A 22896-nucleotide genomic window follows, 5' to 3' on the forward strand; every position below is an offset into this window, starting at 1 on the left:
ATAGCAGGCAGATTGTTTACTTTTTTTTTTTTTTATATACATGGAGTCGTGTTTTTCTATCTGGCTTTTCTGACTTCACTGTTACAAGGTTCATCTATGTTTTACCATGTATCGGCACTTTATTTCTTTTTATCTGCCTGCGATGCAGGAGACCAGGGTTCGATCCCTGGGTTGGGAAGTTCCTCTGGTGAAGGGAATGGCAATCCACTCCAGTATTATTGCCTGGAGAATCCCATGGACAGAGAAGCCTGGAGGGCCACAGTCCATAGGGTTGCAAAAAGTCGGACACGACTGAGCGACTCACACACACACACAATATTCTGTTTTATGGATATACCACATTTTGTTTATCCATTCTTCAGTTGATAGACATTTGAGTAGCTTCCATTTTTTGACTATGATGAATAATGATGCTATAAACATTCATTGATGAGTTTGTTTTTGTGTGAACATAGTTTCAATTCTCATGTGTGTGTGTGTAGAATTAATGAATGGAATTGATAGGCCATATCGTGAAACTTTGTAATTTTTTGAGGAGATGCCAGACTGTTCTCTCTATTGGCTATACCATTTTATGTTCCTCCTAGCAATGTATTGAGGTTCCAATTATTCCACACCCTTGACAGCCCTTGTTATCTTTTTTTTAAATTATAGCTATCATGTTGGGTGTGAAGTGATGTCTCCTTGTGATTTTGATTCACATTTTACTAATGACTAATTATATTGAACATCTTTTCATGTACTTACTGGTTATTTTTATAGGTCCTTTGGAGGAATGTCTATTCAAATACTTTGCCCACTTTTAAATTAGACTGTCTTAACTGTTGAGCTGTAACAATTCTTTACATATTTTGGAGACTAGACTCTCATCCTATATATGATTAGCAAAATTTTCTCTCATTCTCTGGATACGTTTCATTTTCTCAGTAGTGTGACTCGGTGCACAGAAGTTTTTGATTTGGATGAAGCACAATCTGTCTGTTTCCTCTTGTTGCTGTCTCTCTGGTGCCATATCTAAGAAACCATTGCCTAATCTGAGGTCACGAAAATTTATACCTATGTTTTTATCTAAGAGGGTTCATAGTTTTAACTTTTACATTTAAGTCTATGATCTATGTTAATTTTTTAATAGTGTGCTGTTCTTATACTTTTATTTGTCCAAATGAATTTTACAATATTGTTATTTAGTTTTAAAATGGTGCCAAATTTTTAAACTAATACTGTTTAATTTGACGTTCTTATTTTACTGTATGTTTCCATCCAGGAACACTTAAGTTTTTTTAAGTTTTCAATAAGTCTTTGTACTTTTCATCATTTAGATTTTGAACAATTCTTATTAATTCCAAAGTAATTTACCTTGGTGTTGAGAGGGAAATTCTGGGACCTTTTTTTTTTTTTTAAATACTGGGTTTTCTATCCCTCATCTTATAGAATTTTATTGGTTCTAGTTTTTTTTTTTTTTTTTTTTTCAAAATTACTTTTATATTCATCCTTAGGGTTGGGTAAATTGAGAATGTAAGTAAATTGACTGCTCATGGTTCAACTGAGAGCACAGTGATTGCACCTAAGAATATTGTGTCTGTCTTTGTGTATCTACAAGTGTGTGTTGAGAAGAGTCTGAGTAGGAACATGAGACAACTTTCTTAAGGATGTTTTCTTGGAATTAATGCTATTTGACTTAAGAGACCTAGATTCCCAGAGCTGGCTTATCCATTTCCAGTGGTATCTCCTGTCTTGGTTTTGCAAGGAACTAGGAAACAAGAGGTTATTGTACATGGGATGCAGTCCCACAGGACCTATGGTCCATTAGCATACACATTACTTAACTGTTTATAGCCGTTCCCCAAATTTTTGGATAGTACTGTGAAAAAAAAAAAATAGTTTGACTTAGCTTTTATCCCCTTGTTCTTGGAATATTCAGGTTTCTGTGGACGGATTTCAAAGCCTGTTCAAGTCTAACTTGATATCAAAGTAAGTGGCAACTCAATCTATGCTGCAGTAACTTTAAGCATTCCTGAGGATTGCCACAGAGATATCTGCAAGGGAGTTGTCTGTCTAAACAGATTTTCAACCCAGCTAAAACCTGTCCATTTTGGAGAGAGATGTCTGAGAACATCCATCCATCTGGGCTGAGAACATCAGCCCAGAGAAGAGTATTCCGTGGTTCTTAAAGCTCCAAAGAATCGTACTCCTATTTAACATCCTAGAAATGTGTCTAGAGTTAAACCCATCTTGGAGCCTTATGAACAAATGCACCCATGGATAATCTTTTGAAAGCAAACAAGTTCTTAAATACAGGAACTTCTGTATTCTCACTTTTTCCAAGAAGCTTTCCCTTACCCCTGCCTATCCTCAAGCTGAATTACTCCTTGTCTGATATCTCTTGAAACTTCATTTTACTCTTCTATGGCCTTGACATTTTCTACTGTTAATAGTATTTGTGTCATCCTTGGTCCCCTTGTATGGCCTTCACTGTGCCAGAAGATCCCATTTGATCGGGCATCTCCCACTGCACTTACTGAATGCTTTGCACACAGTAGATGCTCAGCATATGAAGTTCTAAAGAAGAGTATTTTGCTCATCTGTAGTACCTGTAATACTCTACTGAAAAATAAAGTGTAATTAACCTCAATTTTGTAGTTCGGGATTTTCAATACACTACCCTCCCTCCAAGAAGTGCCTAAAGGTTAAGCTAGAACAAGACATTAACATGCTTCAATCGCGATAAGGATTTGAGGGCCATCTTCATCTTTGCACGTTGACTAACTCAGGTTAGTCAGAGAAAAACCTTTTGCTCTGTGCAACTCAACCCCTTCTCTGGCCTCTCTCCCCCCTCCTGTTAGTAAAATACTTTAGCCTCCGCCTTCCATGTTAACAGATTATGCCAGTGCGTGCCCGTCGTTGGATGATTAGAGACGTTCAAAACCTATTCTGACACACAATTCTCCCTGACTTCCATTTCCTCTACTTCTTCGGGGTGGAAATAGTTCCTACGCTTTGAGACGCTGGCAGAGAAAAAGAATGGGGGAGAAAATTGCATTTAAACTTTGAAAAGTTGAGTCACGGCTGGTTGCTCAGCGAAAGCTCCGCAAAGTGGAGAAAGTAGAAACACGGTTTGGGCTGCGCGGAGCTGGGCTGGGGCGACTTCTGGGGAACCGGCGGGGCTGAGCCCCTGGAGCGGCGGAGGCCTGGGCCAGGGCCTCCCGCCGCGTCCCCGCACCTCCCCCGGCCCTGGCTCTCCCCCGCGGGCTCCCGGGGCACGGATGTCGCGCGCTTGCGTCCTGCGGCCCGAGCGCCCGACCCAGACACCCGCCCCAGCAAACCCGGAGCGAGTAGGGGGCGGTGCGCCGGAAGGGAGGCGGGCGGGGGGCGTGGGGGGTCGTGGGCGTCGGCGGGTGGAGACGTATTAGATGTGACGCCGCGGCCCGGCGGGCAGCAGACCGGCGGACGCGGTGGCTAGCGATTCCCGGGTGCTGCGGCTTAGGGAGGCGGCCCTCCCGAGAGCGGCGGCCGCAGAGGCATCCAGCCGTCACCCCCCGATCCCGGACCGCCGGGCTCCCCGCGCTCTAGGGCAGGCGGAGAGGGAGGCGGCAGAACAGCTCCAGCCTGGGGGCTCGCGGGCGCGGCCGCGTGCCGCGGGGCGGGAGGCTGGGGGGCCGGGGCCGGGGCCGCGCCCGCGCCCCGGAGCGCGTCGGAGGCCGGGGCCGGGGCCGGGGCGCGGCGGCTCCCCGCGCGGCTCCAGGGGCTCGGGGACCCCGCCAGGGCCTTGGTGGGGCCATGGCCGCCGGGAGCATCACCACGCTGCCCGCCCTGCCGGAGGACGGCGGCAGCGGCGCTTTCCCGCCGGGCCACTTCAAGGACCCCAAGCGGCTGTACTGCAAGAACGGGGGCTTCTTCCTGCGCATCCACCCCGACGGCCGAGTGGACGGGGTCCGCGAGAAGAGTGACCCTCACAGTGAGTGCGCCCCAGGTCTTCCTCCCCGGTGCCGTCTTCATCCCCTGCGGTTCTCTCCCCCGCCCCTGCCTTCCAGCCTCCGCGCTCCTTCTTCCTCTTCACTGTGACCCCAGTGGGACTTGCGGTTTCTCTCCGCTCGGCCCTCGGCGGTTTCGGGCGCACCACTCGCCCCCCTCCTGCCCCGAGCTGCGGTGGCGGTAGACGCTCCTCCAGGCTTTGGCGTGTGCCTGCTGCTCAGCTAACCCAGTCCCCCGGGCCCCGGGCGCCCGGGCTTTGCCGGCGGCTCTCTGGGCGCAGACAACCTGTCGCGTCGGGAGTGCCGGGCGGCTGAGCAGAGGCGAGCGGCTCAGCGAGGTGCCGCCCGCGCCCCCAGCCTGAAGTTGCGACCCCTTCTATGGGATGCCCGTAGTCTCCAGGGCAAAGCCAGGAGGGACTGCAGACCAATTAAGAGATTCTTGTTGGAAAGATTCCTTGCATCAGGTTTGAGGATCAAATGAGTTGGAAGTGCGCAGAGGACTCAATTTACTAGTCTACAGTTGCATTTTCTGTAAAAATAATAATAATGTATCTGTGGTAATAGAAATAAAATTGGTCTGAGTCGTTAGTTGTCAAACTAGGAGCGCATAAGAATCACCTGGAAGGTGTGTTTGTTGTGTGATTCATGGCTGAACCATCTCCCCGAGTTTCAGGTCTGGAGTGGGGCCTCATTTGCATTTCTAACTAGTTCCAGGTGATGCTGACCTGGGAGCACAGTTTGAGAACCTGCTGGTCTCGGGAAAGAGGAAGGAAAGATATAAAATAGGCTGATAAAAATAGATTAGTTTGAAGTGAGAAAAGGAGATCAGATATTTTAAAACTCATCCTGTAAGTGTAGGTAAAACATGTTTTGAAAGCTGTTTGTTCTGCCATTCCTTCCTTAATCGATTTCAGGTGGAAAACTTGATTCTCTTTTTTTTTTTTTTTTTTTGCCGGAGAAAAGAACCGCAGGATGCCTTCTTTACCTTGTGATGCTAATAGTGTGTCCTTTGGGGCTCTCCAGGTGATACTGGTGGTAAAGAACCCACCTGCCAGTGCGGGTGATGTAAGAGGTGCAGGTTGGATCCCTGGGTTGGAAAGATCCCCTGGAGAAGGAAGTGGCAACCCACTCCAGTATTCTTGCCTGGAGACTGCCCATGGACAGAGGAGCCTGGTGGGCTGTCGTCTCTAGGGTCACAAAGAGTCGGACACTGAAGGGACTTAGCAAGCTCTCACTCTGGGATGAGAGTTAGGAAGAGGAGAAAACTCTGCAGCCAAACCTAGCTGACAAATTCAGGAATGGGAAATGTCCCTTCACAAGAATTGGTCTTTATTGATTTCAAAATAGCAACAAGCAAAGGAGTCAGGTCTGTAACTTTTTTCAGGCCTGCTGTAATTAAACAATTTTCTCAACCACTTACATTATCCAGTAAAACCGAGAAGAAAAACCAATATATCGGTTAGTGCTCTCTCTCTATTTCAGTGACTATTTAGGTTTCACAAAATTATCTTTCTGTGTGGGGTTTATTCTGTGCTTTTCTGCCAAGGTAGCCCAGCTGAACAGGGCAAGGTGCACATATGTCCCAATTCGTTTTGCTCTTTTCTAGTAGCACAAAAAGGATTATGTTCTTTGATGAGAAGACACAAGAACTCATCCCCCAAATTAGGTTCTTATTGGGGCTTCCTCTAGTACATTTTCCCCCAGACATTTTATGAGTTGCAGGTTTTTTCTTTGGCGCTCTATTTCCTTTAAAACAAAACTGTTTGGGGCTGGACTTTCCAGGTGGTGCAGTGGTAAGGGATCTGCCTGCCAATACAGGAGATGCAGGAGACGCTGGTTCGATCCCTGGATTGGGTAGATCCCCTGGAGCAGGGAATGGCAACCAACTCCAGTATTCTTGCCTGGGAAATCCCATGAGTGGAGGAACCTGGCAGGCACAGACCAAGGGGTCGCAAAAAATCAGACATGACGGAGTGACTGAGCACGCACGCATGTATGGGAGTTAGTAAGGATAATTCTGCATTGCATATTACTTTACCACCCTTTTAAAAACAACTGTTAATTTTTATCCCCAGTTTTGGGCTGGGCCATCATTACTGTATTCTTATTTTAGCTTAATGGTCTGAAATGGGATTGATCCTCTCCAGGGGACATTTGGCAGTGCCTGGAGCTGTTTCCACTCATGAGGTCTGAAAGAGTGATACTGTCATTTGCTAAGTAGAGGCGAGGGATGTTACGGTGCACAGGATACCTCCCTAATCCCTCAGCAAAAAAAATGTCCTGTCCATAAATGTTAATAGTGCTAAGGCTGAGAAACCCTGCCAACCTGATAACTCGATAAAGACCTTTAAAGTATAAAGGTAAAGAGTAGAGGACTCATCCAGACTTGCAGAGAGCACTGATTTTTAAAAATCACCTTGTACCAGGTGATAGACTGACAAGAATATAAACCTGAAAATGGCAAATTTAAATGACTTTTGTATAGGCCAACCTGGACATATGTTTAATTAAGGACAGTGTTGTTTTTTTTTTTCCCCCCTGACATAGCAAAGGTGACAAAACCAGGAGACTGGTGGGAAATATATAGGAAAAAGAATGCCATACCAGTATCCTCTTAACCACATCCCCTCCATTCCCCTAAAGGAGCAAAACTGATCAGCAAATGTGGAGAAATAAAAGCTGTTAATGCTTGCTACAGCTTCCCACTGAATTAAGGTTCAGATATCTAGATGTATTTGAAACATTGGAAAACCCAAGGCCCCCTCCCTCAAACTGTTTTGTCCATATACCCAAAAATCCATCATTGGAGATTTATTCCTTTGGCATTAACTCTCTATCCAGATGTTTCTAAAATGCAAATGCAGTCTGCTCTCCGAATCCACAGCCTCCGAATGTGGTGACGACGGCCCTACACCGATTTCCTCGGCGGTGCTGGTGCCTGCGGGAAACCCTGGACCCGGGTCCTCATGATACGGGGGAGGAGGCCTCTGGAAGGACGAGTGCAGCAGTTACTGGATTTTAACCTTCCGTGTGAATTAACTGTGTGTGTGCGCGATTTCTCCCCAAAAGCTGACCAGAAGGACTGGAGTTGAGGGGGGAGGCTGTGAAGTCGGGGGCATGAATGTGGGGCGCTGGCCAGGGGCGGGGGACGTGGTTAGGTTTGAAGGGACACAGGCCAGTGACACCGCCAGCATTTCCAGCTTCCCGGTTTTGCTGGAGATCACCTTTGTTTCTCCCCGGGTTCTCTCTCGATTTGTTTTCACATGAAAAGGCCCACTTTCCTGCACTTTTCTCACAGTCCTGAAATAACCTGTGTTTGACACGAGTGTGTTGGTAAAAGCAGGATAAAAACAAGGACAGGGCCAGCCTGGGTGGCGCGCACCCACCTTCCCTTGGGTGTCCTGGATGTGTTGCCAGGCCCCTTGCACTTGCCCGCGGGCACGTGGGACAGAAGTACATGCCCGGAAGTACTGAACCATGCGGAGACAGTCAGAAGACGGCACGTTTTATCCCAGGCGGCACGTACACGTGTGCTGGGGTAGAGTGGGGGCAAAGTATGCTGCTTGTGTACATTTTAGCGGTAAATTTATTCCAGATGCTTTTATTTTGGAAAAAATGAAGGTAGTTAGAAGTGCTGGATCGACCTTTGGGTCTTCTCCCAGGAGGTGACCGCCTGCTTGCCACCCTGCTCCGGCTTCGGGCCTCCAGAGGACACCCGAGCCTTCAAGAGGCTGAGGGGCCGGCCCACCCCCAGGTGGAGCCGGGTTGGGGTCCCATCTGACTCCCATCCTCTGTGCCACATATTCCATGCAGCCCCATCATTAAAAAGGAACTGTTCACCAGCCTCATTTTGTAGAAAGGAGGTTGAGGTCCAAAGGCAGAGCTGATTGCCTGAGTTTACCTGCCGATTCTTGCCCACCTGCCCCCTTGTGGACTATCTCGGCCGTTCTGGCTTTTTAAGCTTCTTCCACTTCAAAATATTGACATAGTCAGTCGCTCTGGGGAGTTCTTACGAGTTCCTGGGTTGCCTCTGGTTATACCCCTGGAGTAATGAAGAAAGCCACCTTTTCTCCTCTTCCTTTATGTCAATGGGACTTTTGATTGATGACACCAGAATCTTCCCCCTCGACACACATACACCTTTTTTGGGTAATATCTGGCAAGTGGATCCCACCAATTTACTTTAATAAGCATACTGTTTACTCTAATGCCATTTGTGTGCAGTAAACAAATGAAGTAAGAACCCAATAGCTCATTTGATTGTGGAAATCGTGCAGTTGGCTCAGCAGTGAAGGGACAATTCATGAGTCATGGGTATTACCACACCTTAGGAGCCTTTTAAAATGAGTTTGGTGCCAAATGACTTCAGCCCAGAACTGGCAATATCCTCTTGTGACATGCCCTGAGGGCTCTCTTTGTGTTTATAAAGTGGCCATCCCATAATTAGATTTTGACAGAGGTATGAAGAGTGGATACTGAGTATTATGTTCAGATTTACGATGTTTTAAATGGATAGCTGAGATTTTTAGGTGTAATTAAAAAATGTTATAGGCAAAACAAGAACCATCCTCAATACATTATAATTATAAAATTGACTGTTCGTCTACGCAGTGATTCTCAGAAGTTACCATCAGCGATGTTGAAAAAAGTCAGTGTAAGATCTCGCATTATTAGAATTGTTATTTTCTGGCCAAAAGATGCCTGTGGAACAGGGAGGTAACTACTCACATGCCATTGCCTTTACTTGTTTTTCCAAACCCCCTGCTTGGCCCCTTTGTCCTGTAACAAGCATCTGTAAGAGACTGGCCTGGGGTAACCACTCTATTACTGGGAATTGGAACAAGACAAGTCAGCACATTTGGACTTGAACCTTAACCTCATTACCATATCCTCTCCAAACAAGTATTCTTGGTTCTATTTTGTTTTTGAGCTTGTCATTTTCTGCACTCTGAAATCAGGGATCTGGTCTTATGCTTAACTTGTATGTTGTCAAGTGTTTGGCTGTTGACAAAATAATTCAAGTCACGATTATCTTTGGGGAATTTTCATTGTGTCCCTGGTGGCTCAGCTGGTAAAGAATCTGCCTGCAATGCAAGAGACCTGGGTTTGATCCCTAGATCGGGAAGATCCCCTGGAGAAGGAATGACTACCCACTGCAGTATTCTTGCCTGGAGAATCCCATGGACAGAGGAGCCTGGTGGGCTACATACAGTGCATGGGGTTGCAAGAGTCGGACCTGACTTAGCGACTAAACTGCCACCACTACATCAATGGGAAATGCAGTTGTGGCAACATGATTTTCAGTGTTTCCTTACTGTGCCCATTGTTGGGGGTAGCTATTGCTTTCTCTCTCTAAGCTAGGTTATTTATGGCCATAGGAATTTAGGCAGGGAGTAAAGGAAAAATGGCAACTCCCAGGAACTTAACCCACTGAGCCACAGACCATAGTTCTTAGAAACCAGATTAGTCCCATTCTAAATTCCTGTGGGATAATTTTAGTTTGAAGAAATTTGGAGGGCCTAGAGGCAACAGATAGCCGATATTCAGTTTTTAATTTATGTCTCATCCCAGTTGGTCCCTGTCACTCTTCCTGCATAGGGTGACTTTTGAGTTGAGTATCCTTAATACTTACTCATTCATTTACAGTAATCAGTAATGTGTGTGTGTGTTTGCATTTGGGTTTTCTTTTAAAACATTATTTATTTGGTTGCTCTGGATCTTAGTTGCTGCATGTGAACTCTTAGTTGCCACAGGTGGGGTCTAGTTCCCTGACCAGGATCGAACCCAGGCCCCTCTGTTGGGAGTGCAGAGGCTTAGTCACTGGAATACCAGAGAAGTCGCCTGCATTTGTATTTTCAAAGGGCTACTTACTTCCTCAAATTAAGTTACCCTCTAAATTAAATTATCCCATAGAATTCTCAAGTGTAAAGTTCACAGGTTTTTTAGGATATTGCAGAGGGTGGGGAGGGAAGGTTGTTTTTTGTTTTTGTTTTTTATGTTTGTTTTGTTTTGCTTTTTAAAGGAAATTTGTGTAGTGTAGTAATGATCTGGCTAGATTCTGTGACTGGGTTATTTTTTCTGTTCATGATTTATGCACTTTGAAAAAATTTGGCATCTTAGGGTAGGAACCATGACTTCTCCATATAAACAAACATCATAAAAAGACTTGTACCTTTTGCTCTGGGAATTCTCACTAAAAGTGAGCTGCTGATGAAAACATTCTATGTGGATAACTACTCATGGGCCACATGCTGTACAAAGCCTGGTCGAGGTTTACAGTTCCCTTGGTATAGTAGCATATACAATTAGGCACTTAGTCAGCCTTTTAATGAAGATAATTATATGTAACAAAATTATATTTGGAAAAATGTAATTATATTTGAAATATTAAAAAGCTGGCTATTAGCATTTTTGGTGTAGTCTATAAAAAGATGATTCATTGCTCAGGATAATTAGTTTAAAGCTCTCATGAATTGTTTTCTTTAAAAAGTGTCTAAGATATTTACCATGTACTGTGTGATGTAAAATTCCTCAGGTATGCTGTGCATTGTTCGTTCATTCTTTTGTGACCAATATCCTAGAATCCTGTACTCTCTTCTGCTTCGTCTCCTTTTCTCTTTCTAACTCTGGATTCTGCTTCTGGTATTCTACTTAAACCATTCTGGGCCCCAGCAGTCTTCCAGTTCCATCACATGGACTTACCCAGTTTGTCACCCTACTTCTGACACCATTGTCTGCCTCTGTCTTCACCAGAATTCCTTGGCACATTAACCTGGTTTCCTCTCACCCTTCGAACTGTCTTTTCCTCTGGCCCCTCCTGCCTTGGGTCTTTTGCTGTTGTATCCCCCAAGGCTCTGTTTTTGCCTCTCTTCCCATCCTTCCGAGTACTTGTGATCCTTCAGCACAGATCATTTCAGATCTCTCTGATTTTCTGTCTCTGTGTTAGTATCGTGTTCCTGCTGCCCAAAGGACAGATGTACTGCCACAGCCTCAATTCATCCTGCAGAAAACAGAACGGAGCCTCATTTTCTCCAACTGGCACCCTTCCTACTGAATTTTTGCCTGAAATGAAATTATTCTTCTAGTCTCCTAAACTGGACACCTGGGACTCATCCCTGCCTCTTCTTTGCCCTGTCGCTTGATTTCCTCTGTCCTTTTTACCTGTGAACAGCCCTGCCCGACTTTCCCTCTGACGTATGACCTACCTGCTCGATGTTATTTCGGCTCTTTACCATCCACACTCCCCGGATGCTGCCTGCGCTCCGTGCCTTTGTGATTGTCTCTGACCTGGTAGAACCATCACGATTACAGTTGGCTTTTCCACTTATGATCCTTGTTTTTGGAAACTCCTTTATCATACCAATTCTTCTCTCATGCTCTCCTCCCACTCTCCCTTTTCCCTGAAAAGATCTTTTACGAGCCAGCTCAATGGTCTTTTCCTTTGTGAAACTTTCCCCTACCTTCCCAGGGAGACTTAATTGTTTCTGTCTGTGCTTTTTTCCCCATGGTAGTTGGGATGTATTGTAGACTTACCAGTTTTTCTTGTAATTAATTGTTTACATGTCTGTCTCCTGCACTGGGACTGTTAGCTCTGTCTACTCAAAGAATTTGTGTTAAGTTCAGTGTGTACCCAACAGATGAGCCAAGTCTTCTGACTTCCTTTTTGACGGCATTCTGACTTCCTTCTTCTCCTCTTAGCCTTTGATCAGGCCGTCTCCCTGAGCTGAAGTGCACTTCGTCCACTTTCCTGAGCCCAGTCCTCGGCTTTGCGTCAGACCCTGTGGCGTTCACATGGCCCTGTCTGGCCCTGTTACCCGTTTGTCTAAAAATTCTCCCTAATAGCTCGATGTGTTTTAACCTCCTGTCCCTCAGTTTTACTGGAAATTTCTAGGTGGCAAGGATTAAAAAAAATTTAAACATTACCCAGTAGTACTTTACTCTCTTTTCTACTTTGAGGACTGAGACTGACTTTAGGCACTACAGAATTCCCTTGACGCAAATGAATGACCACGGTGAGGCCCATGAAGAGGTTCGATGTGTATTGTTGAGCGAGCTAGAACTTTAAATAAATAAGCATATACACTTCAGCATGAAGTGTGCAAAGCAGATAAGTTGAATGTAGCATCACTGTGGTTCCTTCTGTGGACAGCTTTCACATTATTCAAAGGTAAAACAGTCATTTTGTTAGGATTAATTTTTATTGTGGAAGTTTTTCTTTTCAGCTATTGAATAACATGTCAACATTTCTAGCCAATTTCAGAACTAGCTGTGATCTTCTAATTAAAAACCATAGATCTGAGAGTTCATACTTGAGTCAGATATTTAATCCTTAAATCCCTTTCTTTTCCTCTGTCTTCTTCTCTCTTTCTAAAAGCTGTGAATCATTTTATAAATTAGGATTAAGAACTGTCTGGTACCATTATTAATATCCCTTTTGGCTGTGAGGAAATGGCACAAATAATTTCATCCTAATATTCATTCAGATTTATGAGCCAGTATTCATCACAACAATCTTAAAACTCTTGAAAGGATAGAAACTGTATGACAAAGTGAGTCATAGTCTTTGTGATGTGATGTCTGCAAGGGTGGGTGGGAGAGACTGCTGAATGACCAGTCTCATTCTGCTTTCTGAGCTGAATCATTTTGCAAATAGAAAACAATTCATAGATTTATAGATGGTCATAACATAAATAGGAAATGGATGAGAGTAACAGAGTCAAATAATACCTCTATTTAAAAAATTACTTTTTGAAATATAACACATGATGAACAGTCTTTACTTTGAATTAGAAATGAAATTAATCTACTGCCTAATAATACATATATTTTGATACCTGCTATATGTCTTTATATATTTTCATTTTTTCCTATTGGTTATGTTTCTTTTAAAAAAATTCTCTCATGTAATTTGACCTTTATCTTCATAGCTATTTGTAGCTTTGGCTTATTTGATAATTGCATGTGTGTTTGTGTGTGGAGAAGGAGGTGACTACTTGTATGGGAACTTGAGAGAAGAAGGTCCCTTTCCTCTTGAAAATTCTGATTCTGGGATAGTATAATCCTGCATTTTGCATGGTTGGTCTCCTTTTGTTACTTTTCATCTTATTAGAAAGATGGAGAGTCTTTCTCTGAGTCAGATTTAACCTTTAATCTTTAAATGTAAGATTGATTTACCTTATTTCCTTGTTTGAGGCAAAGTATTTGTCAAAACAATTATATGAAAAGTAAACTATTCTAGTTTGTGTTTCTTGAGTTTTAGAACTTTAGAACTCTTCTTACATTCTTATATTTATCCATTAAACTCAACAATTTAGTAATGGGGATATAATACAAATAAAATTGGGAAGCTAATTTTTCTAACTGGTTTAGTAGAGGACAGTAGTATATCAAGAAGAAATATATTTCATTTAATACAACGTGTTGGATTAAAAAATAATTACAGCAATACCTTCAGTTGCTACAAGGTGGGATAAGTAAGGCACAGACAGTTATTTTGCATGGAAGGTATTAAAGCCATGACGTGTTGATGGGATCTGTCCAGCCTGAGCCAGACACCGAAGCAGGTTCCATGGCAACTCGGCCATGTCCCTGCATCTTTATAGAGGAAGGGCCCTTGTTTGGCCTTCAAACAACTTCACCTTGGACCTTGTTATTTACTGAGTGATTTTTGAATGGATGGATGAAATTCCTGAGAACATGTTCTGTGCCAGCTTTATGAACAGTATGTTTAATCTTGTTACAGTCTTATGAAACAAGTGTTATTTTCATTTTACAGAAAGGGATAGAGTTTTTGCTATTGGCTTTTCAAACCATGATCACTTTGTGACTGTAAGTAATTAACCGTGTCTTCCAGATTTGTTAGTGTTTAGAATACAGTTCATGGCCAGAATTTCAGATGGGTGGTGTAGCATAAATTTGAACAGAAATAGTGATTTTTAAAAATAGTTTAAACTCTTCCCAGAGCCTTTACTATTCTCAGCAAAGTTAGTCTCTGTCATCTTTTCTGCCACCCCTTTATTGTTTAGAAAATATTTGTCATGAATTAATGTGAAACAATTCTTTACTATTTTATGGATTGCTTTCTGAAGAACTCAAAGATTTTTAAATGGCATATTTAAGAATTAAAATAGAGTAGGACATAATTAAGGATAAATACTGTATAAGAATGGGATAAACCTCAAGGATAGAGTCTGTAAAGATGCAAAATAAGCTAAGGCATGCAGAAAATACAAAGAGAATGATTAAAAGGATGTTTAAAAAGTTAGGCCCTTTCAAGGAAATTTGAGATAGGCTCACAATAGGACATAGTGTAAGATGAAAAAAAAAAAAAGAAAAAAAAGCAGATGGACCTGGGCCTATTTTATGTTAATATTAATCTTCTTCCCCAAGTGAGACTGTCAATCAATAATGGTTTGAATGTCTCATTGAGAAAATAAAGACCAGGGTAGACGAAAGATACAAAGAAAGCACTTAGCCACACACATCTAGAAATGTGTTTATAATGAAACTCCTCTTTCCTTGAAATCACTTGTCCCCCTTTTTTGACCCCCTGTGTTTTAAAATATAAAATATATTTAACTTTGTAAATTTCTTGCCAACCAGCCCATCTCTCAGTACATTTCTACTCTTCATTCCACTCAGTTCTCGCATCCCTGCCTCAGGCTCTGTGCACTTCAGCTTGCTGTGTCCACACTCACGGGGGTCTCTGCATTGCTGCCACAGGTGCTCTCCTTCAGTCCGGGGCTGTTGCAGCTGCCTTCTGCCTGATTCCATCTGTATCTGTTTGCTGGGGCTGCCATAACAGAGTACCATGAACTGAGTGGCTCAAACAACGGAAATTGATTTTCTCATAGTTCTGTAGACTAGAAGTCCAAGATACAGCTGTCTGCACGTCTGGTCTTTCTGAGGCCTCTTCTGGGCTGGCAGCAGCTACCTTACACATGGTCACCTCTCTGCACGCATACCGATCTCTTCTTGTAAGGACACCCTTCAGATTGGTTAGGGCCCAGTTTATAACAGCCGCGTTTTAACTTAATCCTTCTTTAGAGACCCCTTCTCCAAATAGTCATTTTCTAAGGTACTGGGGCTTCGGGCTTCAACATATGAATTTGGGGTGGGGGTACAGTTCATCCCACAACACCAGTGAGTCAACTGGATATTGTTCTTTGGCAGAGTATCCTTCCAGAGAGCAGTTCTGATCTTTTTATCCCTCTCTTTAGAAAATCTTTATGGACTCAGAACAGTCTAGTCCCCTGGTTCACACATTGCTTACAGATGTGGGCACTGTTGAAAGTCTATGAGAATTACAGAGAATAGGAACTTACCAGCAGATGAGTGATTGTCTTATATATCAGAAAGTGGGATAAAGGTATTTTCTGGAAACTCTAGATAGCTAGTAAGCTTGATGTAGGTCCTTGGAAAAAAAATTGCAAGAGACTTGAGAATACTGAGAAAAGACGATAACATAGAAAATAGTAAATAGGGTCATATATAGTGGAAGAGTAGCAATATATATAGGCTTCACATGTTATTTTGGTGGACTATCTGACCAAATTTCTCATAACAACCTTCTGCAAAAGAAGTACATTTTCTTTGGGAGAGTAGAGTTTTTTCATATTTGGGCTTCTAAGGCCAGGACCCAAGGACTATATCACCTTTAATGAACTGGAAGTATGCTCTCCCTCCAAAAGGTAAAGAATTAAAGATAAATAAAATTGGTGATATGGATTTATTATCATGATCTGAAAGTATTCTTAATAGACAGCTGACTCTGTTTTCTAATTACCACCCTGAAGTGAAGCTTTAGATTCTCATTTTAATTCAAAGCTGTTTGCTAGACCCTCCACCCAGCTGTTAGTGGCAGTGTCGCTCACATCCTCATACAGCAGGAGAATTTTTAGTGATTTACATGTATGTTTTGCAGCTCAAAGAATTTTTCTTGGAAGGTATTACAGGAAGCTACATTACTCAAGAAGTAGATAGTCTTCAAGTGTTTTAATGAGATTAGGGAAAAAAAACACCAGTTGAGATACCTGTTTGGTTATACCTCTGTTGAATATTTTCCAGACTTAAGTTATTTTTGGCTATACTTAATGATGTTGAACTGTAGAGCTTTTGTGCCATAGGATTCTAGAGACTGTTGGCCTTGCCCATGCCCTCACCTCCAGCAGTGAGGGTGTTCCTACTAGGTACCTCTGTTTTCTGGAAGAAGCCTACTGCTCACCATGGCTGACAGTTAATGTATGTGGTCCTTTATAATTCAGCCTAACTCAAAGAGATACAGTACATCTTCCATCCAGGTTGGGTATTTTAACCTGGACAGTCCATGAACAAGTTCCAGGTTTCCATAATCCCTTGAAAATATATATAAAATATTACATCAAGGTGTTATTTCTGAGGGGAGAATACACAGCATTTTATCAGATTCTCAAAAAGTTGTCCGTGGCCCAAAATATGTCAAGGACACTGGTGCTGATAACTAAGGTGTATCTTCTAACTAACCCAGCTGTGAGGAAGAGCTGATTGGAATGTGTTGATTTGAGTCTGTAGTTTATGGCGAACGATTCTTGGGAATAACATCTCTGCGAAACTGGTATCTGTGTTAATTCTAAGAAATATTTCAAGCTGCTGTTGATCTCATTACATAGTGTCCACTCTGAGGTCTCCTGAGGGAAATTTCTTTGTGGTAACTGTCGGGACTAGTTCATGCTTCTTCTTGGCGGCCAGTTTATTTTAACCTTATGGACTCTGGGAAACTTGTTACTGCTACTGGCTTCTAGAAAGCCAAATATGTGGTCTGCTTCTAGCAAGTATGATAATCTCAATCCTGGCTTCACAAATTTTTAACCCTTATTTCCTATTTGCCTTATTTAAAAACCATTTTTAAAGTTTTGGGTTTTTTTTGGTCTTGGTATATTGACGGTATCTTTGTAACTCATTTCAAATATTATTTGGGACCAGATAAGTTACATACCTCAATAAAAAATTTTATTGATTTGTTATTTTAACCACAAAATGTCTACTATATAGTCCTATATAGCGTTGGCTGCTGGAGATTAAAAGTCAAATAAGATAGGTACCTAACACTTGAAACTAACAGAATATTGTACATCAGTTATACTTTGATTAAAGAAAAAAAGGTAGGCTTCTGCCCCTTAAGCTGTGTATTGTCTGACAGGATGAGAAAGATGTAAGTCAGCATTGACACTGGAATGTTAAGGCTGCTTTGCTTGTATTGTGTCCTGGGGGACGGGTGAGATCATGTCAAGGAGGACAGTGCTTCACACAGCAAAGTCAGGAAAAGGCTTCAGACAGGAGTGACTGCTCCACTGGGTGTTGGGAGGCAAGTAGATGTTTGCCAGGCAGCTGACTCTGTGATTACCACCAGAGAATGATGCTTTAGGTTCATACTCTAAATAAAGTTGGAAACTTTATTCTAACTTACTCTAAACAACGTTTTGCTAGATCTGCCACACCACTTTTAACAGTGTGTGGCTAATATCCCCATGCAGCAGGAGAATTCATTTGGTTATTACATATATGTTTTGCAACTCAACTAATTTTGCTTAGAAAACAAAGAAGGGCATGAAGGACAAGAAGCACCACCAGCTTTGGTATGCTTTGGGGACTGTAAGCATGTCGCCATGGCTGGGGTGTAGGGTTAGGGTAAGAGGTAAGGCCAGCCACATAGGAAAGGGCCCGGATTCCTTTTTTTTTTTTTTTTTTTTGATTGAAGTAGAGTTGATTTACAGTGTGGTGCTAGTTTCTGATATACAGCAGAGTGATTCAGTTATGCATTCACATATCTATTTCTTTTCAGATTCTTTTCCCTTGTAAGTTATTAGAAACTATTGGGTGTAGTTCCCTGTGCTATGCAGTAGTACCTTATTATTTATCCATTCTGTATATAGTAGTTTGCATCTGCTAGTCTCAAACTCCCAATCCAACCTTCCCCCGAGCCCCCTTCCTCTTGGCAACCACACGTCTGTCCTCTGTGTCTGTGAGTCTTTCATTGGTAAGTTCACTTCTGTCTTATTTTAGATTCTTCATATAAGAGATGTCATATGGTGTTTGTCTTTTTCTGACTTCACTTAGTCTGATGATCTCTAGATCCATCCATGTAGCTGCAAATGGCATTATTTCATTTTTTATGGCTGAATAATATTCCATTTATGTATATGTGTGTGTATATATGTCTGTATAAATAGATTACATCTTCTTATCCATTTGTCTGACAGTGGGCATTTATGTTGCTTCCCTCTCTTGGCCATTGTACATAGTGCTGCAGTGAACATAGGGGTACATGAGTCTTTTTTAATTACAGTTTTGTCCTGATACATGGAAGAGCTTGGATTCTGATGGGCTTTGTAAGCCGTACTAACAGTTTGGTCTTGATCCTCAAGGCAGTGGGAAGTCAGTGAAAGATTTTAATCAGGAGACTAAGAGTATCAGATCTGGGCTTTTGTAACACCACTCAGACAGGCATGTGGGATAGACTGAAGGGTATGAAGCTAGGAGTAGGGAGGAGCCTTAGGGAATTATTGCAGTGGTCCAGTTGAGAAATGTATTCTCTTACACCATTGCCTGGCATATCATAAGTGATAAAAATGCACTAGGATGGAAAGGTCTCCATTTTGTCAACAGAAAAAAGGAAATTATTGAAATAGCACTAAAAATATTACCCCAAGTATAAAAATACAAAAAAGTACTATATACTTACAGAGTAAATATGTAGGCTAAGATCTGAAAAGGAGATATACCAAATTGTTATGTAGTGCTTATAACTTCAGAAAGGGAGCTAGGATTGAGAGAAAAGTAATGAAGGGGAATCTTAACTTCTTTATATGTGTATTTGGAAAATATTAATAATTACATATCCATATTTATATAGAAATTTCTAAGAAGAATGAGTGGGGGTGAGGGAGAGGAGGCAAATGTTGGGGTCCATGAATATGAAGGGATGGAGCGAGATGAGATAGTAACCAGTAGGTTCCTGTTTTGGGAGGGTGGAGCTGTGTGTGGAGGTGGTCTTTGGCCATTGGTCACACGGATGGACACAGCACACCGACTGACTGACTCTTGGAGATCAGTGCTCAGGCCTGTTCTTGCTCATTAGAAGGAACCTACTTCTTACTCCTTCGTCTATTCCTTGGCTTATTTTCATCCAATTCTTGGCTTATTTTCTCTTAAGTCCCACTCAGATGCGTGGCCTTGGTTCTTATCAGTGTAAATGCTTTGCTTTGGGAATGCTCTATTTGAAAGTACAACATTATTTCTAATTCACTATAATTTTTAAGTAGCATTCACCACAATTCTGCATAATATATTTTACTCTTCTAAGGTGAATCGTAACCGTGTTTCTTGGAAAGGTCCTACACTGGTGGAACAGTGGCCTGGGAAAGACATGAAGGGACTGTATCAGATCACAGAGGGGTGGAGTAAGTTTAATGGAAGCAGAGAGAGTCTGGGAAGGGAGGAGATGGGCACAGTTGGAGTCTGGACGGTCGACCCTGTGTGTGGGGTTTGATGTACGAGCAGCAGCGCTCACCAAAGGTCAGTCTGACTTTGGAGTCTCATCACTGAGGCCAGCCCTGCTAGTGAAGATGCTGAGGAGGGCAACAGCTAAACAGATGCTTGTCTCCTGATGACTTGGCAGCTCAGTTTGTAGGGAGACTGTGCAATATTAGTCAGGGTTCTCCAGAGAAACTGAACCATTAGGAGATATCTGTGGGAGAGGGAAGGAGAGATTTAAGAAACTGATTCATGTGATTATGGAAGCTGGCAACCCGTCAGGCTGGAGACCCAGAGAAGAGGCAGATGTTGCGGTTCAAGTTCAAAAGACTGCTGGCAGAATTCCTTCTTACTCAAGGAAGGTCAGTCTTTTGTTCTGACAGACCTTCAGGAGATTGGATGAAGCCACCCATGTTGTGGAGGACAATCCAATTTACTCAGAATCCATCAGTTTAAATATAAACTACATCCAAAAACACCCCCACAGAAACATCCAGAATGATGTGACCAAATATCTGGGCTGCATGGCTCAGGCAAGTCGACAGTGAGATTAATGATCACAGGGCCCTTGTTGGCATAAATCCTGGACTGGCCTAAGTTTTCAGCCCTGGCTTGGGCAGTCCCCCCTTATTCACAGCGATGTCCCAAGGACGTGGGGCAGATGGTTCCTGAGAGAGGCATAGACTGGCCTCCTGTGAACGCCAAGGTGGTTTGGTTTTGCTTTGGTCCCCACCGAGAGCCCAAGGAGACTCTACCTTCCATGACTGGTACCTCAGGGGACGTGGTGGCTAGGTTCTTTCTCCTCCTCTGCTGTCTCCTCCCCTTCTTCTTTCTCTTATAAGTTGAGATATAATTGACATACAGCACTGTATTAGTTTTAGTAATATATCAAATCATTGTTATATGTATATATTGGAACATGATCACAACAGTAAGTTTAGTTGACATCTGTCATCTCTTAGTTACAATTTGTTTTGTTTTTTTTTTTCTTATGATGTGAACTTTTAAGATTTACCCTTTCCCTGGAGAGGGAAATGGCAACCTACTCCAGATATTCTTGACTGGGAAATCCCATGGACAGAGGAGCCTGGTGGGCTACAGTCCATGGGTCACAAGAGAGTTGGGCATGACTTCACGACTGAACACGATGCTTTTAACCCTAGCACCAGCTGGCTGAGTGAATTCAACCTTTCTGAGCCTTGATTTTATCATCCAGTGTTCTCTCCTGCGGCAGTAAATATTGTTAGGAATGAAGAATCCTTGGAGGTGAGAACAGTGCTGTAGAGTGTTAGACTTAAATTCTTGTTCCTAAAAATGGGCATAGTTTTGGCAAGTTATGAAACTTCTATGTCTCAGAATTCTCATCTGTAAAATAGGAGGTGGTTCTTTCCAACCCTGAAATGTAGGTATGTGTTTATCAAGAGCTGAGAGAACAAAGGCATTTCAAAGGTGGGGTTTATAGGTAAAAAGACTGGCAGCACACAAATAACAGATACTAAGAAGTCAGACATACCATCCATGTTTATATCATACTGAGTTCTTATCATTATTAGGAGAAGCAAATTTCAGAAAGTAAAAACATCAAACACAGATCTCTTCAGTGTTGAAAGCTTTTATTTTTAACAATATTACCATTTGGATTTTTTTTTTTAATGATTTCTCTTAGAATTTCTAGAGTAAGAGAAATAGTTTGAAAAAGAAAAAATGAAAGATCTACCCTCCCAGCAGCTTTCAGTTACACAGCACAGTTTTGTTAACTGTAGACACTGTGATGTACATTACACCCCCAGGGCTGCTTTCTGATTTTAAGTTTGTATGTTTAGACTACCTTTGTCCATTTTGTCCACCTTCTTAGCTCCTTGCCCCTGGCAATCAATCCATCAATCTGTTCGCTGTATCTATGAGATTTTTTTTTTTAAAGATTCTACATGAAAATAATATGCAATACATATTTTTGTCTGTTGGACTTATTTCACTTTGCATAATGCCCTTAAGATCCACTCACGTTGTCATACATGGCAAGACTTTCTTCTTTTTTAATGGTCGAATAATATTCTGTGTTTGTGTATATGTGTATTTCACATTTTCTTTATTCATTCACCCATTGATGGTGGACACGTTGTTTTCATGTCTTGACTGTTGTAAATAATGCTGCAGTGAACATGGGTGCAGTTTTTTGGGTTTTTTTTTTTTTTTTTTTGAGTTAGTGATTTTGTTTTCTTTGTATAAATACCCACAGGTGGGATTGTTAGATCATATGGTACTTTTATTTTTAATTTTCTGAGGAATCTCTGTACTGTTTTTCATTAGCTTTTTTCTTCTGGTTCTCTTTTCCTTTCCCCAACATATGTGGGTTAGTCTTGCTTCCTTAGGATTTCTGAAAACAAGAATGATGACACTATTCCAGAAGAAAGTTGTTATTAAACAGAAAAGGATCCCCAACAAGATCAGAGCGGTGCTTCCATGTGGAGATGTCTGGGGCTGCTGTTGCCTCTGGTCATCGGTCGGATGACTGCCGTCCCTCGTCTCTGTCAGCTGCCATCTGCTCCAAAGGCCCCCCTGCTCAGGCGTCATCACAGATGTGAACTGGGCCTCAGATGCTGGTTTCTGAGGACCAGACAGCAGAGAGGAGTTGAGGCTGCAGTCTGATTGCATAAAACAGGTGCTAGTTTTTCTTTTTTTAATATCATATTCTAGTCCGTAATTGGAAATGTCTTTCATATATCATCCTCTTATTCTTAATTAAGGAAAATTAGCATTGACTAGAAGCAGGGGTATCAGCATAGCTAGAGGTTCTTCTGTTGTAGTCTGAGCCTCATGAGAAATCCAGGACGGCACAGAAGTACAGGAAGGGGGATCAGATGCCTTTCTGCTCTTCAGTATACATCACTGGTGCTGCTGGGAGCGAGCAAGGACGTGCGGGAGCGTGGGGAGGTGTTGGGCCAAGAGCAGGGGGAGTTTTCCCTTGTACTGTGGGTCTCCCTTACTGCACCTTGGACTGTTGGGTCTCCTTGACCGACTCTCCTGGTTTATATTCTCAGGGGCAAGTGCATCCCCACCGAGAAGCTAAAAGGCCATGCCAGGCAGTGCCACCAGATACAGAGATTTCAGCATGTCCATTTTGTAGCAAAACAGCACAAAATGACAAACCCTCTTTGGTGCCTTAGTTACTGTTAAAAAAAAAAAAAGACAAACGTGTTCCGCTAAATGATGAGCCTAGCTTGGCTAGTACAGTGTGAGTGAATACATTTTTAGGAAAATGGGAACGCTGAAGGACACTATGTCTGGGATAGTTTTTTTCTTTGAAGCAGGTGGCAGAGCTGTCTCTGGCGGAGAGGTATGGCTGTAGGCTGGGGCCTGCAGAACATGCTGTAAGCGTTGTGGCTGCTGTCGAGGATGGGAGAGGACAGAAACG

The 22896-nt window shown here is 42.5% G+C and overlaps 1 protein-coding gene across 1 annotated transcript in view; it reads left to right on the plus strand.

Annotated features, from left to right (window-relative positions):
• The first annotated feature begins 3407 nt into the window (after positions 1-3407).
• FGF2 (fibroblast growth factor 2) overlaps positions 3408-22896 on the plus strand; it is a 51847-nt gene continuing 32358 nt past the window's right edge. Inside the window, exon 1 of the mRNA XM_065905069.1 lies at positions 3408-3955. Coding sequence (XP_065761141.1) covers positions 3778-3955 — 178 coding nt within the window. The 5' untranslated portion in view covers positions 3408-3777. The remainder of the gene's footprint in view (positions 3956-22896) is intronic.

The sequence above is a fragment of the Muntiacus reevesi genome, chromosome 13 (assembly GCF_963930625.1).
Source record: "Muntiacus reevesi chromosome 13, mMunRee1.1, whole genome shotgun sequence".
Lineage (NCBI taxonomy): Eukaryota > Metazoa > Chordata > Mammalia > Artiodactyla > Cervidae > Muntiacus > Muntiacus reevesi.